We start from the raw sequence: 18,067 nt of genomic DNA, 5'->3' as shown, positions 1-18,067 counted from the left end.
ACCATATGATGCTGGACAGCGGTCGACAGCTCCTTTGGGAGTCCTGTATCCTATGGGCAGCAGCCAGGAGGCCCACGTGTGAACCCATGTGCAAAACGATGCATTGATGATGATATATATTCAGTCGGGGCAGTCCTCAACACGCCGACAACTTCAGGAACCGCAGACCAGCAGCTTGTGAGGCTACATAAAGCCGAGCAAGCATTTGTATTAATGATCTCATTCCTATGTTGGGGATTCGATGGTAGACTATGACTTTTGAGTCAAGACAACCTTTTGGGAGTGCCCATGGCCAGCGGCTATGTATATACATACATACTTTTGGTATTATTAAATATATATTAGATTAGGTGCTGAAAACACTGTTGTTTTCTCTCTCTTCTCTCCATTGCTTCTACATGGCTGCATATGTGTTCCTATGAAACGTGCTTAGGGCTGAAAGAATACACAAAGCTTCCACGCATGTAACATTGATATCAGAGCATTAGGCTCAACAAGGATAAGCAGTGTTGGTGTCCCACATGAAGGTGCATAGTCCAAGGAGGATAACACAAACATGGAAGAAGATCCCATGAGGTTGGTGGTGTTCAGCAAGACCCAAGGGAAATGGCAGCCATGTGAACCCGGATGCCCTTGGAGGCATCCACAAAAAGCTTTCTAGAGAACGGTTCCAAGGGACGATTATCATCCACGGCATGGAGTGAAGATGCCAAACTCAATACTTAGGATAAGAAGACCAAAGAGGTGTTCAGAGAGGCATGAAGGACAAGGGGACAAAGTGGATAGATGCACAGATCTACACCAAACTTTAGAGTGAAATTAGGGTATGGCAAGGTTTTTCAGTAGAAGAGTTGCAAGGCATTGAAGGATAACAGTGTGGGATTTCATGAAGGGACAAAGGGATGATGACAATCATCCATGGTCTCAAGGATTTGGAAGCCCGTCATCAAGTTTAGCAAGAGGGAATATCATGTACACACATGGACATGGTGGACATGGTGCTCTTCCAAGGCTGACACATGGAATTTGGTAGCCTGATTAAGCATCATAAGATGCTTGGACAGCAATCGGCACCTCCTTTGGGGGTCCAGTATCCTGTCAGCAAGTAGCCAGGAGGCCCACGTGTGAACCCATGTGCAAAACGATGCATTGATGATGATATATATCCGGTCACGGCATTCCTCAACAAGCCGACAGCTTCAGGAATGGCCGATCAACAGCTTGTGAGGCTATATATAGCTAAGCAAGCATTTGTATTAATGATCTCATTCCTATCTTGGGGATTTGATCATAGACTAGGACTTCTAAGTCAAGACGACCTTTTCGTGCCCATGGCCACCAGCTTTGTATATACATACATACTTTTGGTATTATTAAATATACATTAGATTAGGTGCTGAAAACACTGTTGTTTTCTCTCTCTTCTCTCTGTTGCTTCTACATGACTGCATCTATGTGTTCCTATGAAAGGTGCTTAGGGTTGAAAAAAGACACCAAGCTTCCGCGCATTAACACTTCAACTCACACTACCCTCTCAAGTGCCCATGTTCCCTAACATCTTCTCTCTATTGTTCTACCCACACATGGTAGAAACAATCTTCAGGAGAGCACGTAGGACATGAGAACACTACACAAGGTATGTGAACACGAAGTCCTGCTCCTCTGTAACATGCGGAAGCTTCGGGGGAGATCGGTAACAACAATGCTCAAAAATCAGCACACTTTTCATGACAAGAATAACGCACAAAACTGAATATAGATGTGCAGAAAATAGAGAGAGTGGACACAATATTGGGTCTCGAATACCCGCTGTAGGGTCCCCCACCACGGATGGTGTATTTACTTTTATTAGAATGATGCAAAATCTGAAATAAAAGATTGAATCTGAACCTTCTTGGCTGATATGGATCTCTGCCCTTGACCTTCGATCCTTCACCCTTGCGTTAGCTTCTCCCTTGGTTGTCCTGGCCCTTGAGTAGCTTCAGCACCTTGTGAATTATGAGATGATTGGACTGAATTATGCCTTGGGTATTTATACCCCCTAAAGATGCTGGTCGTCTAGTTTATCAAGGGTCGATTTGCTGAAAAAGACCCACGACTTGCAAAAGTAGCATTTAATGCTATCGTTTCACACTAAGCTACCTTGGCCACCTTGCGCATGCTGCTGGGCAGCGCCTGGGTCTGGCTGATTAGGTGCTGGGCAACCTTTTGGGCTGGCCAATTGGGTGTTGGGCAGCACCCAAGCCTGGCCGCCTGGCTTATAGGCTAGTCGGCTGCCTGGCCAAGCCCTCTTGGGCTGGCCAACAGCCTGGCCAACAGCCTGCCCAACCCCTCCTTGGGCTGGTGGGCAAGTCCTGGGGCCTGCATGGCCCCTCTGCAAGCCGTGGGTCGATTTGCAAGTCGTGGGTCGATTTGCTGAAAAAGACCCACGACTTACAAAAGTAGCGTTTAATGCTATCGTTTCACACTAAGCTACCCTGGCCACCTTCTGCATGCTGCTGGGCAGCGCCTGGGTCTAGCTGATTAGGTGTTGGGCAACCTTTTGGGCTGGCCAATTGGGTACTGGGCAGCACCCAGGCCTGGCCGCCTGGCTTATAGGCTAGTTGGCTGCCTGGCCAAGCCCTCTTGGGCTGGCCAACAGCCTGCCCAGCCCCTCCTTGGGCTGGTGGGCAAGTCCTGGGACCTGCCTGGCCCCTCTACCCAAACATGGGATATAATACCCCTTTCTCAGGTAGCCCTAGGGGATGCCCCCTTCCACATGCAACCTACACAGATGTCTAGCATCTCGTCAAAGACCAAACACACAAAGCAACTGACATCATTCCACAAGGAGACTCAACGCGGACCGGCACTATTTCATGTGTACTTCATTGAAACCTCGTTAATCTTTCTCTAGATGGGAAAAGATCCGAAGCTCCTGAATGACAACTTTGGGCATCGCTTGCCCACCTGTTTCAACCTTTGCTTCATAATCCGAAGATACACCCAATCACCTTCCGAAAACTTCATATCCCTTCGATCTTTGTTGGCTTGTCAAGTGTGCTTTAGCCAACTTGTCTTTTACTGACTCCAAAATCTCTTGGTAAGACTCCGTCAATCTATTCGCTTCAGGTATTGAAGACGAGATTCTGGTCAATAGCAACTGGAATGGTCTTCCAAACGTTGCCTCATATGGAGTCCTGCCAATAGTTGAAGAAAAAGAATCATTCAAAACAGCTTGAACTAAAGGCAAATAAGATTTCCACTTACCTTGCTAATCGTGGACATAACACTTCAGCACATCAAAGGCCAACTGGTTGTTGATTTCTGTCTGGCCGTCTGTCTGTGGGTGAAATGCACTAAAAAAATTCAATTTAGTACCAAAAAAGTTATCAAACAATGTCCTCCAAAAATAACTGGTAAACTTGGCATCTCGGTCTGACACTATGGTCCTAGGGATCTCCCCAATCGGGTACCAATGCCGAATGGACAAATGGGCAACATCTTCGACGGTCACATTGGCCCTGCATGGAATAAGCATCATAACAAATTTGCTAAATCTATCAACTATAGTCAAGCACTGAGTATTACGCTTACCCGGACGGGGAGGCAGATTCGTGACAAAATCCATCGAAACATCTTGGAAAGGTCCCTCAAGAATTGGCAAGGACTGTAACAATCCTATCTTCTTCACATGAGGAGCTTTCACCTTTTGACAAATATCACAGTGTTGTACATATGAAAACACATCTCACCTCATCTTTGGCCAATAGTATCGCCGTTCTAACTTCTCCAAAGTCGAATTCATGCCCCTATGACCACCAGTAATGGCGTCATGAGAAGAGCTGCCCTAAACGACTTCATGACACACAGTCAGTCTTTGTAGAAAAGCCAACCATCACGTATCAAAAAGTGACATGGTCCTGTGGCATCCAATGCCTGTTCCCACTGTGTACCGAATTCCTCGAAATCCACGTACGTGTGCTTCATGTCGTCTAGTCCCGTACCAACAAGGTCGAGTCTAGTGGTCTGATTCAAAGTCACCTATCCCTTCCTACTCAAAGCATCGGCAAAGCTACTTGCTGCACTGGGGTTGCATGTGACGAGAAAGGTTGTCATATATTGTGATGACCTTCGCAGTATACAGTTGGCCAGGAACCCAATTTTCCATGCGCGAACAAAAACACATTGAGGTACACTATCACTTCATCAGGGAGAGAGTCTTGGCAGGCGACATCAACTTAGGCTATAGCAAGAACAAACTTAATAGCCCTTTCACTAGTATCATTCCAATCCTAAACCAATATGATACCGGTTATGGAATGATAGTTGTATGTAACTAACACAATCCATAGGGAAAAGACCAGCCTGTCGGTTAAACACTACTATCATACTGGCTTAAGAGCAAGGTCTCCTCTTATGTACTTTATATTTAGCAAATTTTCTGACCGGTATTATACTAGTTGAACGCTGGTATGATAACGGGTAGTAAGGTCTCCTCTAATGTACTTTATATTTAGCAAATTTTCTGACCGTTATTATACTAGTTGAATGCTGGTATGATAACGGGTAAACACCAGAAGGAGAACTTGTGGTGGACATATGATACCAATGTTTTGTACCAGTATGATACCATTTGGAACATTAATGCAACATGCATTAGACTAGATTGGCCTTTCCTAGAACATACTCAATCATACCACCAAATTACTGGAATATCTGGCTCCAGCGGTGCTGTCGGTCACTCCACTGTGCACTTGGCATTGTTTGAATCCAACATAATGCTTGATGGTCAGTGCGAACCTTAAAGTCACGGCCATAAAGAAAATGTTTCTAATGTTTCGAGGCTTGTATAACTACGAGGAGTTCCCGATCGTACACCAAGTAATTCTTTTCTACGGGCAATAACTTACGAGACATATAAGCTACTGGATGACCATTCTGTTGTAATACACCTCCAATTGCGATGTTACTCGCATCGGTGATCACCTGAAACGGCTCATCCCACGAGGCAAGTGCTAGACAAGGCACTTCTAACAAAGCCACCTTGCGGTTCTTGAATGCCTCCAACACTTGTGGAGTCATTCGAATCCGCTGCCTTTTTGTCTTGACACCCTTTAGCAGATCGGAGAGGTCCGCTGAGAGGTTAGAAAACTTGTCTATATGGGTGGAGTATGCTTGGCATATACCCACAAAGGATCTGATGTCATAAGCAATATGTGGTACTTCCCAATTGACAATCTCGGCCACCTTGGCCGGATCAAGTCGAATGCCTTCTACACTAATTATATATCCAAGGTAATGAATCTCGAACAAATAAAATTCCGACTTCTTCTCATTGACGTAGAGCTCGTTGCTTTCGAACAACTTCAGGACTTTTTCCACATCAATGTCATGCTGCTCAACCGTAGCTAAAATACCAGTATGTCGTCCAAAAATATAAAAACACACTTTCCAATCAATTCCCGAAACACCCACATCATCATGCGGTTGAATGTGGCCAAGGCATTCGTCAAGCCAAAAGGCATGACCACAAATTCATAGTGGGCCCGTTCCGTACGGAAGGCTGTCTTGGAGATGTCCCCCTCACAATCCTCACCTGGTGGTACCCACTCTTCAAATCGAGTTTCAAGAACACCTTAGTCCCATTCAGCCTCTCCAGAATATAATCTATTCGAGGCATCGGGAATCGACTCTTGATAGTCAGCTTATTGAGTGCACAGTAATCAACACACAAACGAGAAGACCCATCTTTCTTCTTGACAAATAGGATCGGTGCTGCAAATGGCGACACACTGGGAGACAGATGAAGCCAGATTGCAACAATTCATGGAGTTGGCGGTCTAACTCTGATTCCATTGCCTTGGAAAGACGATATGGAAACTTGCTCGGGGGTTCCGAGCCTAGGAGGAGGTCGATCTTGTGGTCCTCCAGTCTAGACGGGGGAAGCTAGGAAGGGAGATCGTCTCGAAGAAAAATCTTCTGCAACTTTTCATGGAGAGCCAAATACTTCTCGGAAGCACTGGCTACCGTCTCGGCAGTCTGGATGTAAATCATCGCACAATGTGCGCCTTTCCTGATTGCTCGTTTAGCCTGCAAGTGGCAGATGAGCAAAAAGTTCGGGATTCCTCGCTCACACTTAATGGTCACTGGGGCGTTGGACACATTCCGGCTAATCTGGAAAGTGTGCTTGTCCCACTTGACATCAGGAAGGAGTTTGTGAAACCACTAAATGTCCAATATGATGTATGCTCCTACAAGAGGGGCAACCATAAAATCATGCACAAACTCTATGCCCTGAATAACCAACTTAGCACCAAGAGCTTCATACTTGACACTCGTCGTCATGCCTGTGCTAAAACCCTCAACTTGCTTGTCCACCGAAGTCAAGACGAAACGGGCACGCCAAGCAGCCTGTTCCGTGACCACATCCTCCGTGCTGCCGCTGTCAAACAAGACGACGACTCTCTAGCCACCTATGTAGCCAAAGGTCTTGAGCAATTCGTTGCACTCATACTCCTGGTCATGGGCGCCCATCTGCTTATCTTCGAGCTCCCGGCTAATGATTGCTCCAACCAAAGCATTGGGATTCGAAGAACTAGGGACAGCCATTGGGGTCTGTGTGGGAGCTCGGCTCACCACTGAAGCCATGGAGGCTGAGGCGGCGGTCTTTGGAGCGGTAGTCTTCTTAGAACACTCCCGAGAAGTGTGTCCTTTTGTATGACAAAAGAAACACCTACCCCCCTCCTTGTACTGAGCAATCTCCTCAGCACTCAACTTTCCACCGGTCTTGCTTGCCTCCGCTTTTTGGTCTAGAGTAAGCCTGAGCGCATTGGTCGAGTTCTTGGAGCCAGAGGCTCCCGTGCTCTATCCTGGGGAAGACCCCGTCTGGTTCTGGCCTTTTTCCCCAGAGGTGGTAGCCGGCTGGGAAGTCGGGGGCTTTCCACCATTGTGCTTCATGTCCGCACTCTACACAAGCGAGAGTGCGTCTTCGAAGATAGCTAGCCTAAACATACGCACCTCCCACTGGATTTGCGTGTCAAGGCCATACAAGAATTGACCTTTCAACTCGTCTTTGAGTCGCTCAAGGTAATGGGGCAGTAGAAACCGCTGCTTAAGGTCGCAAACAAACTCGTCCCAAACATAAGCTGCCATACCTAATCTGGTGTGGGCATAAGCCCACTGAGTCCACCAAGGAATGGCCTCACCTTCCAAGTACCAACTAGCTAAGATCACCCTGTCAGTATCATTTTTTCGAACCGCGGCAAAGTAAGCTTCAAATTGATGCAACCATGAATAAAGAGGTGTGGGGTCAAGTTTATCATTATACTTACTGAAATTCATTTTCTCGGAAAAATGATTTGAGGAAGCCGCTGATGTCCGTCTTGCGTCCAAAACCGCAAGGTATCACTCATGTTCCACGCATTGCATAGCGTCGTCTTCACGTTGTCAGATCTCCAATGCACACATCTGCAACTCAAGCATCGAACTCAGCTGCAGTCGTGACCCTTCGAAAGGGTCCCTATGTAGAGGATATGGAATCTGGGAAACGAAGGGAGAGGGAGGAGGAGATGGAAAATGCGGAGCTAGAGAACGGGTGCGCTCTTCCAGAGCCAGTATCTGCGCCTTCTGCTCTTCCAACTTGGTACTCTGGTCTGCGATTGCTCGCATCATCCGTTGGAACATCTCTTTTACACTCATGCCCGATGCCCTAGCTGGACTGCCTAGTGCACTTTGGTCCCAAGGTTCTTGGTCTCTCTCGCCGTATTAGCTCACCATAGTAGGAAAATACACCTCCTTTTCGGAGCGCAATTTGACAATCCACTATGTGTGTGGGAGACTTCCGAGGCTTCCTGAGGGTGAAACCAACCGTCCTTCGAGGGATAAGAATCACTCCGAAAGAGGTGGTCCACCGGAGTCTAAAAACCAACCACACAAGTGAGAAAAAATTCCTGGTTTCTTGTTGAATCTTTACACTTGAAGTAAGCTCTGATACCATTGTAACATGCGGAAGCTTCGGGGGAGATTGGTAACTTCAATGCTCAGAATCAGCACACTTTTCACGACAAGAATAACACACAAAACTGAATATAGATGTGCAAAAAATAGAGAGAGTGGACATAGTATTGGGTCTCGAATACCCGCTGTAGGACCCCCACCACGGATGGTGTATTTACTTTTATTAGAATGATGCAAAATCTGAAATAAAAGACTGAATCTGAACCTTCTTGGCTGAGATGGATCTTTGCCCTTGACTTTCGATCCTTCACCCTTGCATTAGCTTCTCCCTTGGCTGTCCTGGCCCTTGAGTAGCTTCAGCACCTTGTGAATTATAAGATGATTGGACTGAATTATGCCTTGGATATTTATACCCCCTAAAGATGCTGGTCGGCTAGTTTATCAAGGGTCGATTTGTTGAAAAAGACCCATGACTTGCAAAAGTAGCATTAATGCTATCGTTTCACACTAAGCTGCCCTGGCCACCTTGCACATACTGCTGGGCAGCGCCTGGGTCTAGCTGATTAGGTGCTCGGCAACCTTTTGGACTGGCCGATTGGGTGCTGGGTAGCACCCAGGCCTAGGCGCTGGCTTATAGGCTAGTCGACTGCCTGGCCAAGCCCTCTTGGGCTAGCCAACAGCCTGCCCAGCCCCTCCTTGGGCTGGTGGGCAAATCCTGGGGCCTACCTGGCCCCTCTACCAAACATGGGATATAATACCCCTTTCTGAGGTAGCCCTAAGAAATGCCCCCTTCTACATGCAACCTACAAAGATGTCTGGCATCTGGTCAAAGACCAAACACCCAGAGCAACTGACATCATTCCAGAGGGAGACTCACAGCGCGGACTAGCACTGTTTCATGTGCAGGGCAATGCACACCTGACCTTGGATGCATGTGTAGAACAATGCACACCTGACCTCGGACGCATGGAGTGGAACCCTGGCTGACTGGGCTCACATGGGACCACTTTTCCACCCCAGGTCCTGCACCTTCTTGTTCAGATATGTCTACGTGGCACACTCGCATCCAAGCGTGGGATGCACGTGACATCCTCCCTCTTGCTACTTGCTCTCATATTTGATCATTAAAGCTTACCAATTAGCAAAAGTCTTCGCAATGGAAGCGTCTAGAATGCTGAAATCTTCAATTTGTCGCAATCCTTCACAACAAAAGTCTTCAAGTGGTTGCAAGAAACCCTAGGAAAGCTTCCCCTATGGTTCAACTTGAGAAAAGAAGTAGAAATTAGGACAGCAAATAAAAGGGCTGTTTTGCTGAATTTGAGCCTTTCGGAGTGAGTAGGAAAGTGAATGACCTGGAAACAATCTTGGAAGCTTGGAAAACACTCTAGCAAGCTTGGATATGGTGTAAGGAAGGAAGAAGTGCAGAAAATATAGCCATAAGGCCTCCTTCAAGAGGGCACCAACTTCTAGAGAGGGAAGAAGAGAGATGCTGAGATGTCCCACCGTGGGTGTCAAGCAGAGAGGAAAAGTTAGTTGGCGTCCGAGCTGGGAATGACACATGGCTAGTTGCTCTCTTTGAACAAAGGAGATAAGGTCTAGGCGGTGGACATTGAGCTTTGTCCACCTCGAGACATCAGTGTGTGCGAACACACGGCTGGTCATAATTTATAAGTGTGTTCATTAACCAAAACTTAATAAACTATGTACACACTCACTTATAAATTAATACTAGATCCTAAGGCTCAAGTTTGACTAATATTTACCACCTTTCACATGCCACATAACCATGTTAGCAAACTGTTTCACGGACTGGTGTCCCCTTACCCGAAACTACACATTGGTCAAGCAAGCATGAAAACAACATGCAAGTTTAATTTTCTTGCAAGCATATGAAGATGCTATGCAATGCAACATTGGTATGGACAATCCCCGTTCATGAGACTATAGCAAAACATACATGTTCCAAACAAGTACATGAGGTACTAGACCCAGTGGAACACCCACTCCTCCAAGCAATTCCGGGCATGTACACTCAGGCACAAGTCCCACCGAAAAGCCAGATCCACAGTATCACATGACTGGCATCAATCCCCTACATAACAGACATGGACACCAATCCAATGTATACAAATAATGAGAAAGTAAGGGTGGACTACTTGGGTGGCCAAATGGTGACACCTCTAGTTGCATCTAGGTCTCTTTCAACATCCAAATCTCCTCCTCCTAGTGGTTTAACTTTGCCTCCACTTCTTCAATCTTGTTATTTTTTCTCAGTTTCTCCTTGCAAAGGCCTTCCAACTGTTTTTCGTGTTGGTTAAGGACCCTGTCCAACACCTCCTTCTCCTCGATCAATGCCTTCTTGGTGCAATCTTGATGTATGCCTCCTACTCTTGTAGGTTCATCTTGGCTATCCCCCCCTAGTTGCTGCCTTGGGAACTTGCGCAGGGTGGGTGGGATAAGGTGGGCAAGGGGGATGCGCTGAGCTACGCACACAAGGGGCAGAGAGTGCCCAACCACCAGCACACATGAACAGCAAGGGCAGCCCAGGGGGTGCACAGTGCAAATAGCGCACAACACCCCACGGGTGCAAAGTCCACCAGCACACAACACAAACCAAGGGGAGGGGCACGAAGGGCCCACACCATCAAGAAAGCGAAAGAAAGATATATTAAGCGTCTACTAAAGCCCCAATGGGCCTCCATGGCATATCTCATCATGCAATGGAAAATAAAATAGAAACAAAACAAAGCTATCTCACTAGAGTGATACAAAATTGTCAATGGAAATCTCATCATGAAATACCAAGAATATGAAACATGAGAGGGGCGTTAGCCCCCAATAGATGGTATACCACTCTCCAAAAAATCAAGCATAGAGCTAATAAGTACGGTCAAGAGGTCCCCCTCGGCTATGTCAAGTGGAAAGGTAGCTCGATGACAATGGAGCATGTCCTGGATCTGGAGCTTATGAGGGGATCGTGGCCGACATAAGGAGAACCAAGGGCATCGAGCACAGTGGAATACAGAGGCCCGGTCCGAGGTAACTCCTCTCCTTCCATAAATACATCTTAAAAAATGTACAAACTTGTATAACATTTCAAAGTGGCCCCCTACTTTCTCTTAGGGTGGGTTCAAAGACAGGCTGCATATGGGTCTAAAAAACCATCGAGACACTCGAATAAGTTTGCCTTCCACCCCACATAGCTTCCCTCCATTCAAACTATCCAACAAATCGAAGGGTTCTAACCTTGATCATGCACATGGCCTACAAGTGTTCCATGACCTCAATCATACCCATGGCCTACATGTGTCAAGGTGTCATGTGTTCACCTGATACATTGACAATCAACCGCAACCTTTAAAACCACCGACAAAACCCCCGCCCCAAAAAAAAACAAAACAAAAAAAAAAACAATCCCAAATAAAAGAGCCATTATTGGGAAAATTTTGGCAGGGCCTAGGAACCCGCCCTTGATCATGCAAATGGCCTACATGTCTCAAGCTGTCGTGTGTTCACATTGTATGGTGACAATCAACTGCAAGCATCCGAACCCCCCTATGAGAACGAAAAAAAAAACATTGTTGGAAGTGTCCCAACGGGGTCAACCACGCACATGTGTTCAATGACCTCAATCATGCCCATGGGATACTTAATGTCATGTGTTCATCATGTACATTGACAATCAAAACCCCTTACTCCCTCCCCAATAAAAGCCAAAAAAACAAAAACAAAAACAAAGTGTTGAAACAGAATTAAACAGTATCAAAGCAAATGCACTTACGGTTGGGCAACGAACTTCTGTTGGGGTTCTCGCCATGAGAAAGTGCAGAGGCCAAACTCCAACATGGCAAAGCGTTCAGCGGAATCCTTGAGCTTATGGTAGGTGGTTTCAACTGTGTCCAGGGCATGGCTTTGGCGCCAGGGGGCGGTGAGGGTGCCGGTGAGCCTGGAGTCCAGGGCCAAAAAGTCTGCGTCATGGATGTGCTGCCGGATGCTGTCCAGCAGGCCGCGGAAATTGCACCGGGTCACGCCCACAGAACGGGCGGATTGATAGCCCCTTGTCGTGCACGCTTGCGTCTTGAAATGATAACAGGAAAGCCTTTTACTTCCTGCAAGCTTCCTCGCCCTCATTTCTACCCTAGTCACTCTCCATCATCCCCACTGTATGTAGTCTTCCTTCTTTAGTAAAAGTTCACCTAGCATTTTAACTCTTTTTTTCTTTTTTCTTTTTTTCTCTTTTCCTTTTTCTCCTTTTGCCTACCCACCATCAGGCTTGATTTTTGATGTGCACCCTTGCCCTTCAAAATTGACAGGCTTAGTGCAATATAGCAAGTTTTTTTTCTATTTTTGTGTAATTTTTTTACAGGCATTTTAAAATTTTGCAAATATTTTACAACAAAAGTGCTCAAAAACCGACGTGACACCCGTCAAAAAACAACTATGCCCACCATCTGTGCGCATCACTGGATATTGTAGTACTTGTTGGTAAACGAGGGATGGATGCGATGGTTTGGCTACAAAATTTCTCAGATTCAGAATAAAACTATCAAGTTTCGACGCCCTTCTCTCCTCCCAAGAAGTGGGTTCAAATCTAACCCACCTTTCCCCTCACTTGAGATCTTGCAAGATTGTAAGTTTGGAACAAAAAAAGCCCATTTTATTCCCAAAAAGGAAAAAGCAACAATAGAGTAGGGCCTCATATGCAACACATCTCCAAATTTATTGCCTTGCCCTACTATTTATTTTTTTTCCAAAATAACCTTATCACTATCATGGACCACCTTTGAATGTTAATACATATCTCTAATACATTCTTTGGCTTTTGAATAGCCGTTGGGACATCGTTATATAGCATTTGTATGATTTTATAAATAAATAAATAGTAAGTATATGTAACTAAATTTATTTTACTTATAGTATGTAATAATAATAATATGTTCTAAGTATTACTTATAAACCTAAATATGTGTAATGCAACCCAATTTTCAAGTAAATTCCTTCAAGGTTTGAAAAGGATGTGAGGCCCTCTACAACCTTCAAACTTAGGCAACTTATCTACACGTATGTGATCGTGTTGTCGCCCTAGTATGCAAGGTGATGATAGCACAACACAATTTTAGTGGTGGATTTTTATCAATGTCAAGTTAAGAATTACCTTGCATTGAAATTCAACTTAGAAGAGTATGAAAATTTGAGCTCAACTTGGAATGCATATTCCAAAAACACCACTCAAAATGTGTTGTTGCATGCACAAGAGGATGGCATATGCCTAGACGGCTTGATACACTCAACTCGGAATACATATTCCAAACACTACTCAAAATGTGTTGTAACAACTTGCATGCCTAGATGACAAGAGGATGGAATATGCCTAATGACTTTGATGCCCTCAACTTGGAATAAACGCCACACTCAAAATATGTTGTTGCATGCCTAGATGACAAGAGGATGGCATATGCCTAGACGACTTGACACACTCAATGGTGAAATTCAAAGGCTACAAAGGGCATTGTAAACCTTACATGCATATTTAGATTTACTATTTATTATATACAAAGGGCATCGTGAACCTTACATGCATATTTAGATTTACTTTTTCCTATAATACTTATAACATACTGCTATAAAACATTGTTAAATTATTTCACATAATTACTTAGGATGGAAAAAAACTACATCATATTTGACTATCTCTAAGTGTCTATTTTCTAGTTTCTTCCTAGGGTTGGATTGTTTTCTTCACTAATTTCTAGAGAAAGAAATAATAAATTTGAACAATGTGAAAGTAATGGTAAATTACTTTCACATGGGTATTTTATTCCTCGTTCATTTTCAAATTTTAAGTTTGGATTTACACATCTCTGGGGTAATATTTTGTGCATCTGTGCCCTTAATGAATGGAGTAATTGGTGGCTTTTGTTAATCCCATTTTTGAATTAACAAAGATGCTCCTCCATGGGTGTCCAAGTGTGAATAAGGGCCAGTTGTATATAAGGCAATTTCTCATAATGGAAACACACAATCTCCCTTTGTGCTATGAGAGCTCTTGTCTTGTGTATGAGAGAGAGAGAGAGAGAGAGAGAGAGAGAGAGAGAGAGAGTGTACTCTTACGCATGTGCCTCTTCTATGCTTGTGTATGGGAGAGTGAGAGGACGATTGCCTTGCATTTTGGTGTGAGTAACTCCGCTCTGTGGACAGAGTGGACGTGAAGATTGGAGGATTAGAGCTTCCAAAAGTGAGCTTGGAGAGCCTCAAGGGATGCGAGCTTGAAGCATTGGTAAGTACCCCACGATGGTTGTTGTCTATTGCTTCTTCCAGTTGTGAACGTGTGGAGTTCTCTTGGGAGGTGCAATAGGCAACCATTGTTTCTTCCATCCTCTTAGAACTCTAGCTCCCATTATGCAAGATCCACTATTGCCTTTACATTCTGAAGGTGCATTGTGCAAAATTGTGTAGATAAGGTTTGTGTGGAAGAGAAGAAATTAGAGTAGTTTCTTCCATCCTCTTAGAACTCTAGCTCCCATTATGCAAGATCCACTATTGCCTTTACATTCTGAAGGTGCATTGTGCAAAATTGTGTAGATAAGGTTTGTGTGGAAGAGAAGAAATTAGAGTAGTTATGGAAAATTATGTATTTGGAGGTGAGTACTTGGTATTGCCTAAAGGAAAGCTACATTGGGATTTCCTTTCAATTTTGTTGTTTTCATCACCAATTTCGCTACCATGAGCTAGTAATGGTGACACGTCTTTTTTTATTTATTTATTTTCAAAAAATTACAAAAAACGTAAAAAAACAAGAAGCCATCGGTTGTGTTGGCTTGCATTACATTCCTATTGCTAGGCACAACCTTTCTAGATCATTTGGGCAAGGAAAACACACTCTAATTCAATCAAAACATTATTATGTTGACTCGGTCGTTAAGGATACTATGATAGTGACAAAATCTCATGGGTATCACAAGAACCAAGGGGATCAAACCAAGGAGAGAAATCCACCACCCAAGCACGCTCGAACACAACTTGACATTCAAAAGAGGTGGGTAAGAAAGGGTATGTCGTACTTCACTGTATTTATGTGTGCACCCTTGCGGCTCACGGGTGGATGAGTATATGCCTGGATTATACGTGTTTATGCATAGTGCTTAACTAGAGAGATCTATGGGATTTTAACAATGGTTTGAGAGCGGTCTCTAGTTAATTTTTTATGTTTTTTCTCTCATTATACAAAAATTTTAGCATTTTTTAAAAGTAAATTTTAACATTTACTAAGTAAAAAATGTTATTTTTTGGTTGGTTTCGGTAACCTATGCGTGTGAAACGTCAATACGGTGGTCGGAACGCATGCTTCTGAATTTCAATGGACATATCGCGGGGAAATTTCGAGAGTGAAAATACTATTTTTATGATTGAAATAAGCATTTTACAAAAAAATTACCAAAATACTACACATGCTATTGTGGGTATTTTTTGGTAGAATGGATTCCCTAAATTTCTACAATTTTTAGGAATTTTTTCTAATTATTTAGGATTTTTTATGAGCATTTTATGGTAAAAAAGCATTTTTATGCACTTTTTATGGGTTTCTCGTGGGCATGCTATCAAATTTCTGTCGATTTTCTACTGAAATGCAGTAGGGGGTAGCATGTCGATGCATCGGGTTCTCTCTCGTGTGCGTGGCAATTTTTCCTTCCATCTCTCAAATCCGAGTTTTCCTTCATGTTCTTCTCCTCGTGTGAACACCTCTTAGGTGGGGTAGATTTGATTAATATTAATCATCATTAGGTATTAATCATGATTAGTAAAAATTTAGGATTAAGACTTTAATCACACAGAGAATGGAGAAGAAGAATTGAAGGAAGAGAGAGTGGAGATGGAGGATGAAGTGGGGGAGTGAGCTCTATGCTCCTCTCCTCTCCCTCTCAATCGTGCGCTACCGCGCGGGGAGGGGGGGGAGAAGGGGGGGCTTTTTTTTTGCAGGCCGTCTCGGCGCCCCCCCCCCCACATTACATAAATATTTTTTTTAAAAGAAGCTTTATAAGCTTTTAAATTTATAAAAAAAAGAGAATTAAAAAAATATTTTCCAAGATTTTAAAAAAAGATTCTCTTGTGACCTTTGGCCTTTGGGGTTTTCATTTTCCAGCAACCCTTGGCTTTCCGTATTCCGAGATGACCTTTCAAGTTCTGAATTTTTTTATCGTTCGTATTCTAATGCGTTTGGGATGCATTAAAAATTTCAAAAAAATCTCCAAAATTCATAGAAAATTAGACAAAGGTTATTTCAAATTTTTGAATATTCGGGTTTAGTGATCGGCATGTGGTGTGTCCATTTGGGCGCCTGTGATCGTTCAAATTCCTTTAAAAAACTATTTTTTTTCCAAAAAATTAGTAAATCCGTTAAAATTGTAAATTTTGATTAGATTTGAGAATTGTCGGGACGGAACCGAATAATTTCATGATCGATGGGATTCTCGAGGTAATTTTGTTTTACAATTACCAAAAACTAGGGAATTTCTAGAAAATGTTTTAGAAATCTTAGAAATTGGTATTTTTGAAATATCAATTGTATTTTGGTAAATTTTATCGCTAAATTTTTTTAGAAAATTTAGATTTGGAGTGCCATAAGATGAAATTTAGTGGAATTCAAAATTAGTAAATTTTGAGGTCCTAAAAAAATAGGAAAAATTAGAAAAAAAAAATCATGATAATTTTTTTTTCTCAAGAATTTAATATTTTCGAGGGTGTTGAAGTACGTTTTCATGTGCTGACATTAGATAGGTATGGGTTATTCACATATTATTAATGCGATTGTACCTCGTACTAGTAGTTTTTTCTGTTTGGATTAATTCTAGACGATGTTTTCATAATTTTTTACCATTGTTTAGTCATTCTTATTGAACATGTTCCTTACTTTCTTCGATGATGACTGGAGTCTACATTCCAAGAGTGTCTCGTCTTTGACACTTGTCCATGATAATTTATTTTGCACTTGTTTAAGTGTGGTCTATGCTTAATTTCCTAAGCCTAAGACAAATTCTATCATGGGTTAGTTGATCTAGTTGTTTTGGTGGATTTTATTGGATGGTTTCCAAGTTTTATATAGACTCATCAGGTTCTGCCTAGATCACTTGTGTCTAGGGGTTTTTAATGAGTGCTACATACATGTGTTTCACTTGCTTACTTTGGAGTTTTGCTTGAATGACACCATGCTCATATACTTCCGATCGATGAGTTGGCCACCGATTTTAATGCTTCTTTTGGCATGATCAATGACCATTAGATGGCATGCATTGATTTTTATGATCAAGTATGGTTTCCATGGATTCGAGGCGCTCCTATGCTTCTATCCATGGTTTTATAAGACTCTTTTGATCTTTTGAATAATATCATGTGCTTTGAAGGTAGTGTTTGCCTTCGTTTTTGCACGTAATTTTGGAGTATGTTCCTTATACTCTTGTACATATTTCAACTTGGATACCTAGTTGCTTATATATCTAGGTGAATTGTTATTTTTCTACTCCAACTTTATTATGTTTATTGGGTAGTTATCATTAGAAAGGCGCAAATAATTTAAATTTTTTTCTAATGATGTACTCGAAAAGAGTTATTCCTTAATGTGGTCTCAGGTATATAGGGACAGATTTTAGTATGTGAAAGTCTGGGAGAAGGCTCTCATTCCTTTTATGCATGATTTTATTCATATTTCCTAGACGGCATACTAGGGAGTTCCAAATTGGTAAGGTATGTATGGGTGGTATCATGGTGGTACATATATTATCTTATCGGATAATTTGGGCTCAAGATTGTTGCCTTGCTTACATCACTTGGCATGTTGACTCCAATATTCAAAGACAAACTCAGTTTTTGTCTTCACTTGAAGTTGTAGTGTAGGCGTTCTTTAGATAAACTTCTTTTATCTATAGCCTACATGTTTTGATGGGTGTAATCTCGTCGACATTTTCACTTGTTAAAATCTCTTTCTTTAGAGTTCAACGAGTTTATCTTGTTATGTTCGGATTAAGGAATTTTGGATTCTTCCTTTGTCGACATTTCTTTATCTAGTTCCGTCCTTTAGGTGATTTATATAGTCCACCTGATGGTTTATAGTCCACCTGATGGTTTATAGATGTAC

General features: G+C 43.0%; 1 protein-coding gene across 1 annotated transcript in view; it reads right to left on the bottom strand.

Annotated features, from left to right (window-relative positions):
* Positions 1-12,125, bottom strand: part of LOC147626455 (poly(A)-specific ribonuclease PARN-like) — a 72,880-nt gene extending 60,755 nt beyond the window's left edge. The window contains exon 1 of the mRNA XM_086816528.1: positions 11,720-12,125. Coding sequence (XP_086672654.1) covers positions 11,720-12,069 — 350 coding nt within the window. The 5' untranslated portion in view covers positions 12,070-12,125. The remainder of the gene's footprint in view (positions 1-11,719) is intronic.
* Between the last annotated feature and the right edge of the window lie 5,942 nt (positions 12,126-18,067).

Source organism: Cibotium barometz, chromosome 22 (genome assembly GCF_041138505.1).
Source record: "Cibotium barometz isolate CiBa-2024 chromosome 22, ASM4113850v1, whole genome shotgun sequence".
NCBI classification, from domain to species: Eukaryota; Viridiplantae; Streptophyta; class Polypodiopsida; order Cyatheales; family Cibotiaceae; genus Cibotium; species Cibotium barometz.
Note: the sequence above shows the minus strand (reverse complement) of the source record. Positions and strands in the feature narration are given on the sequence as shown.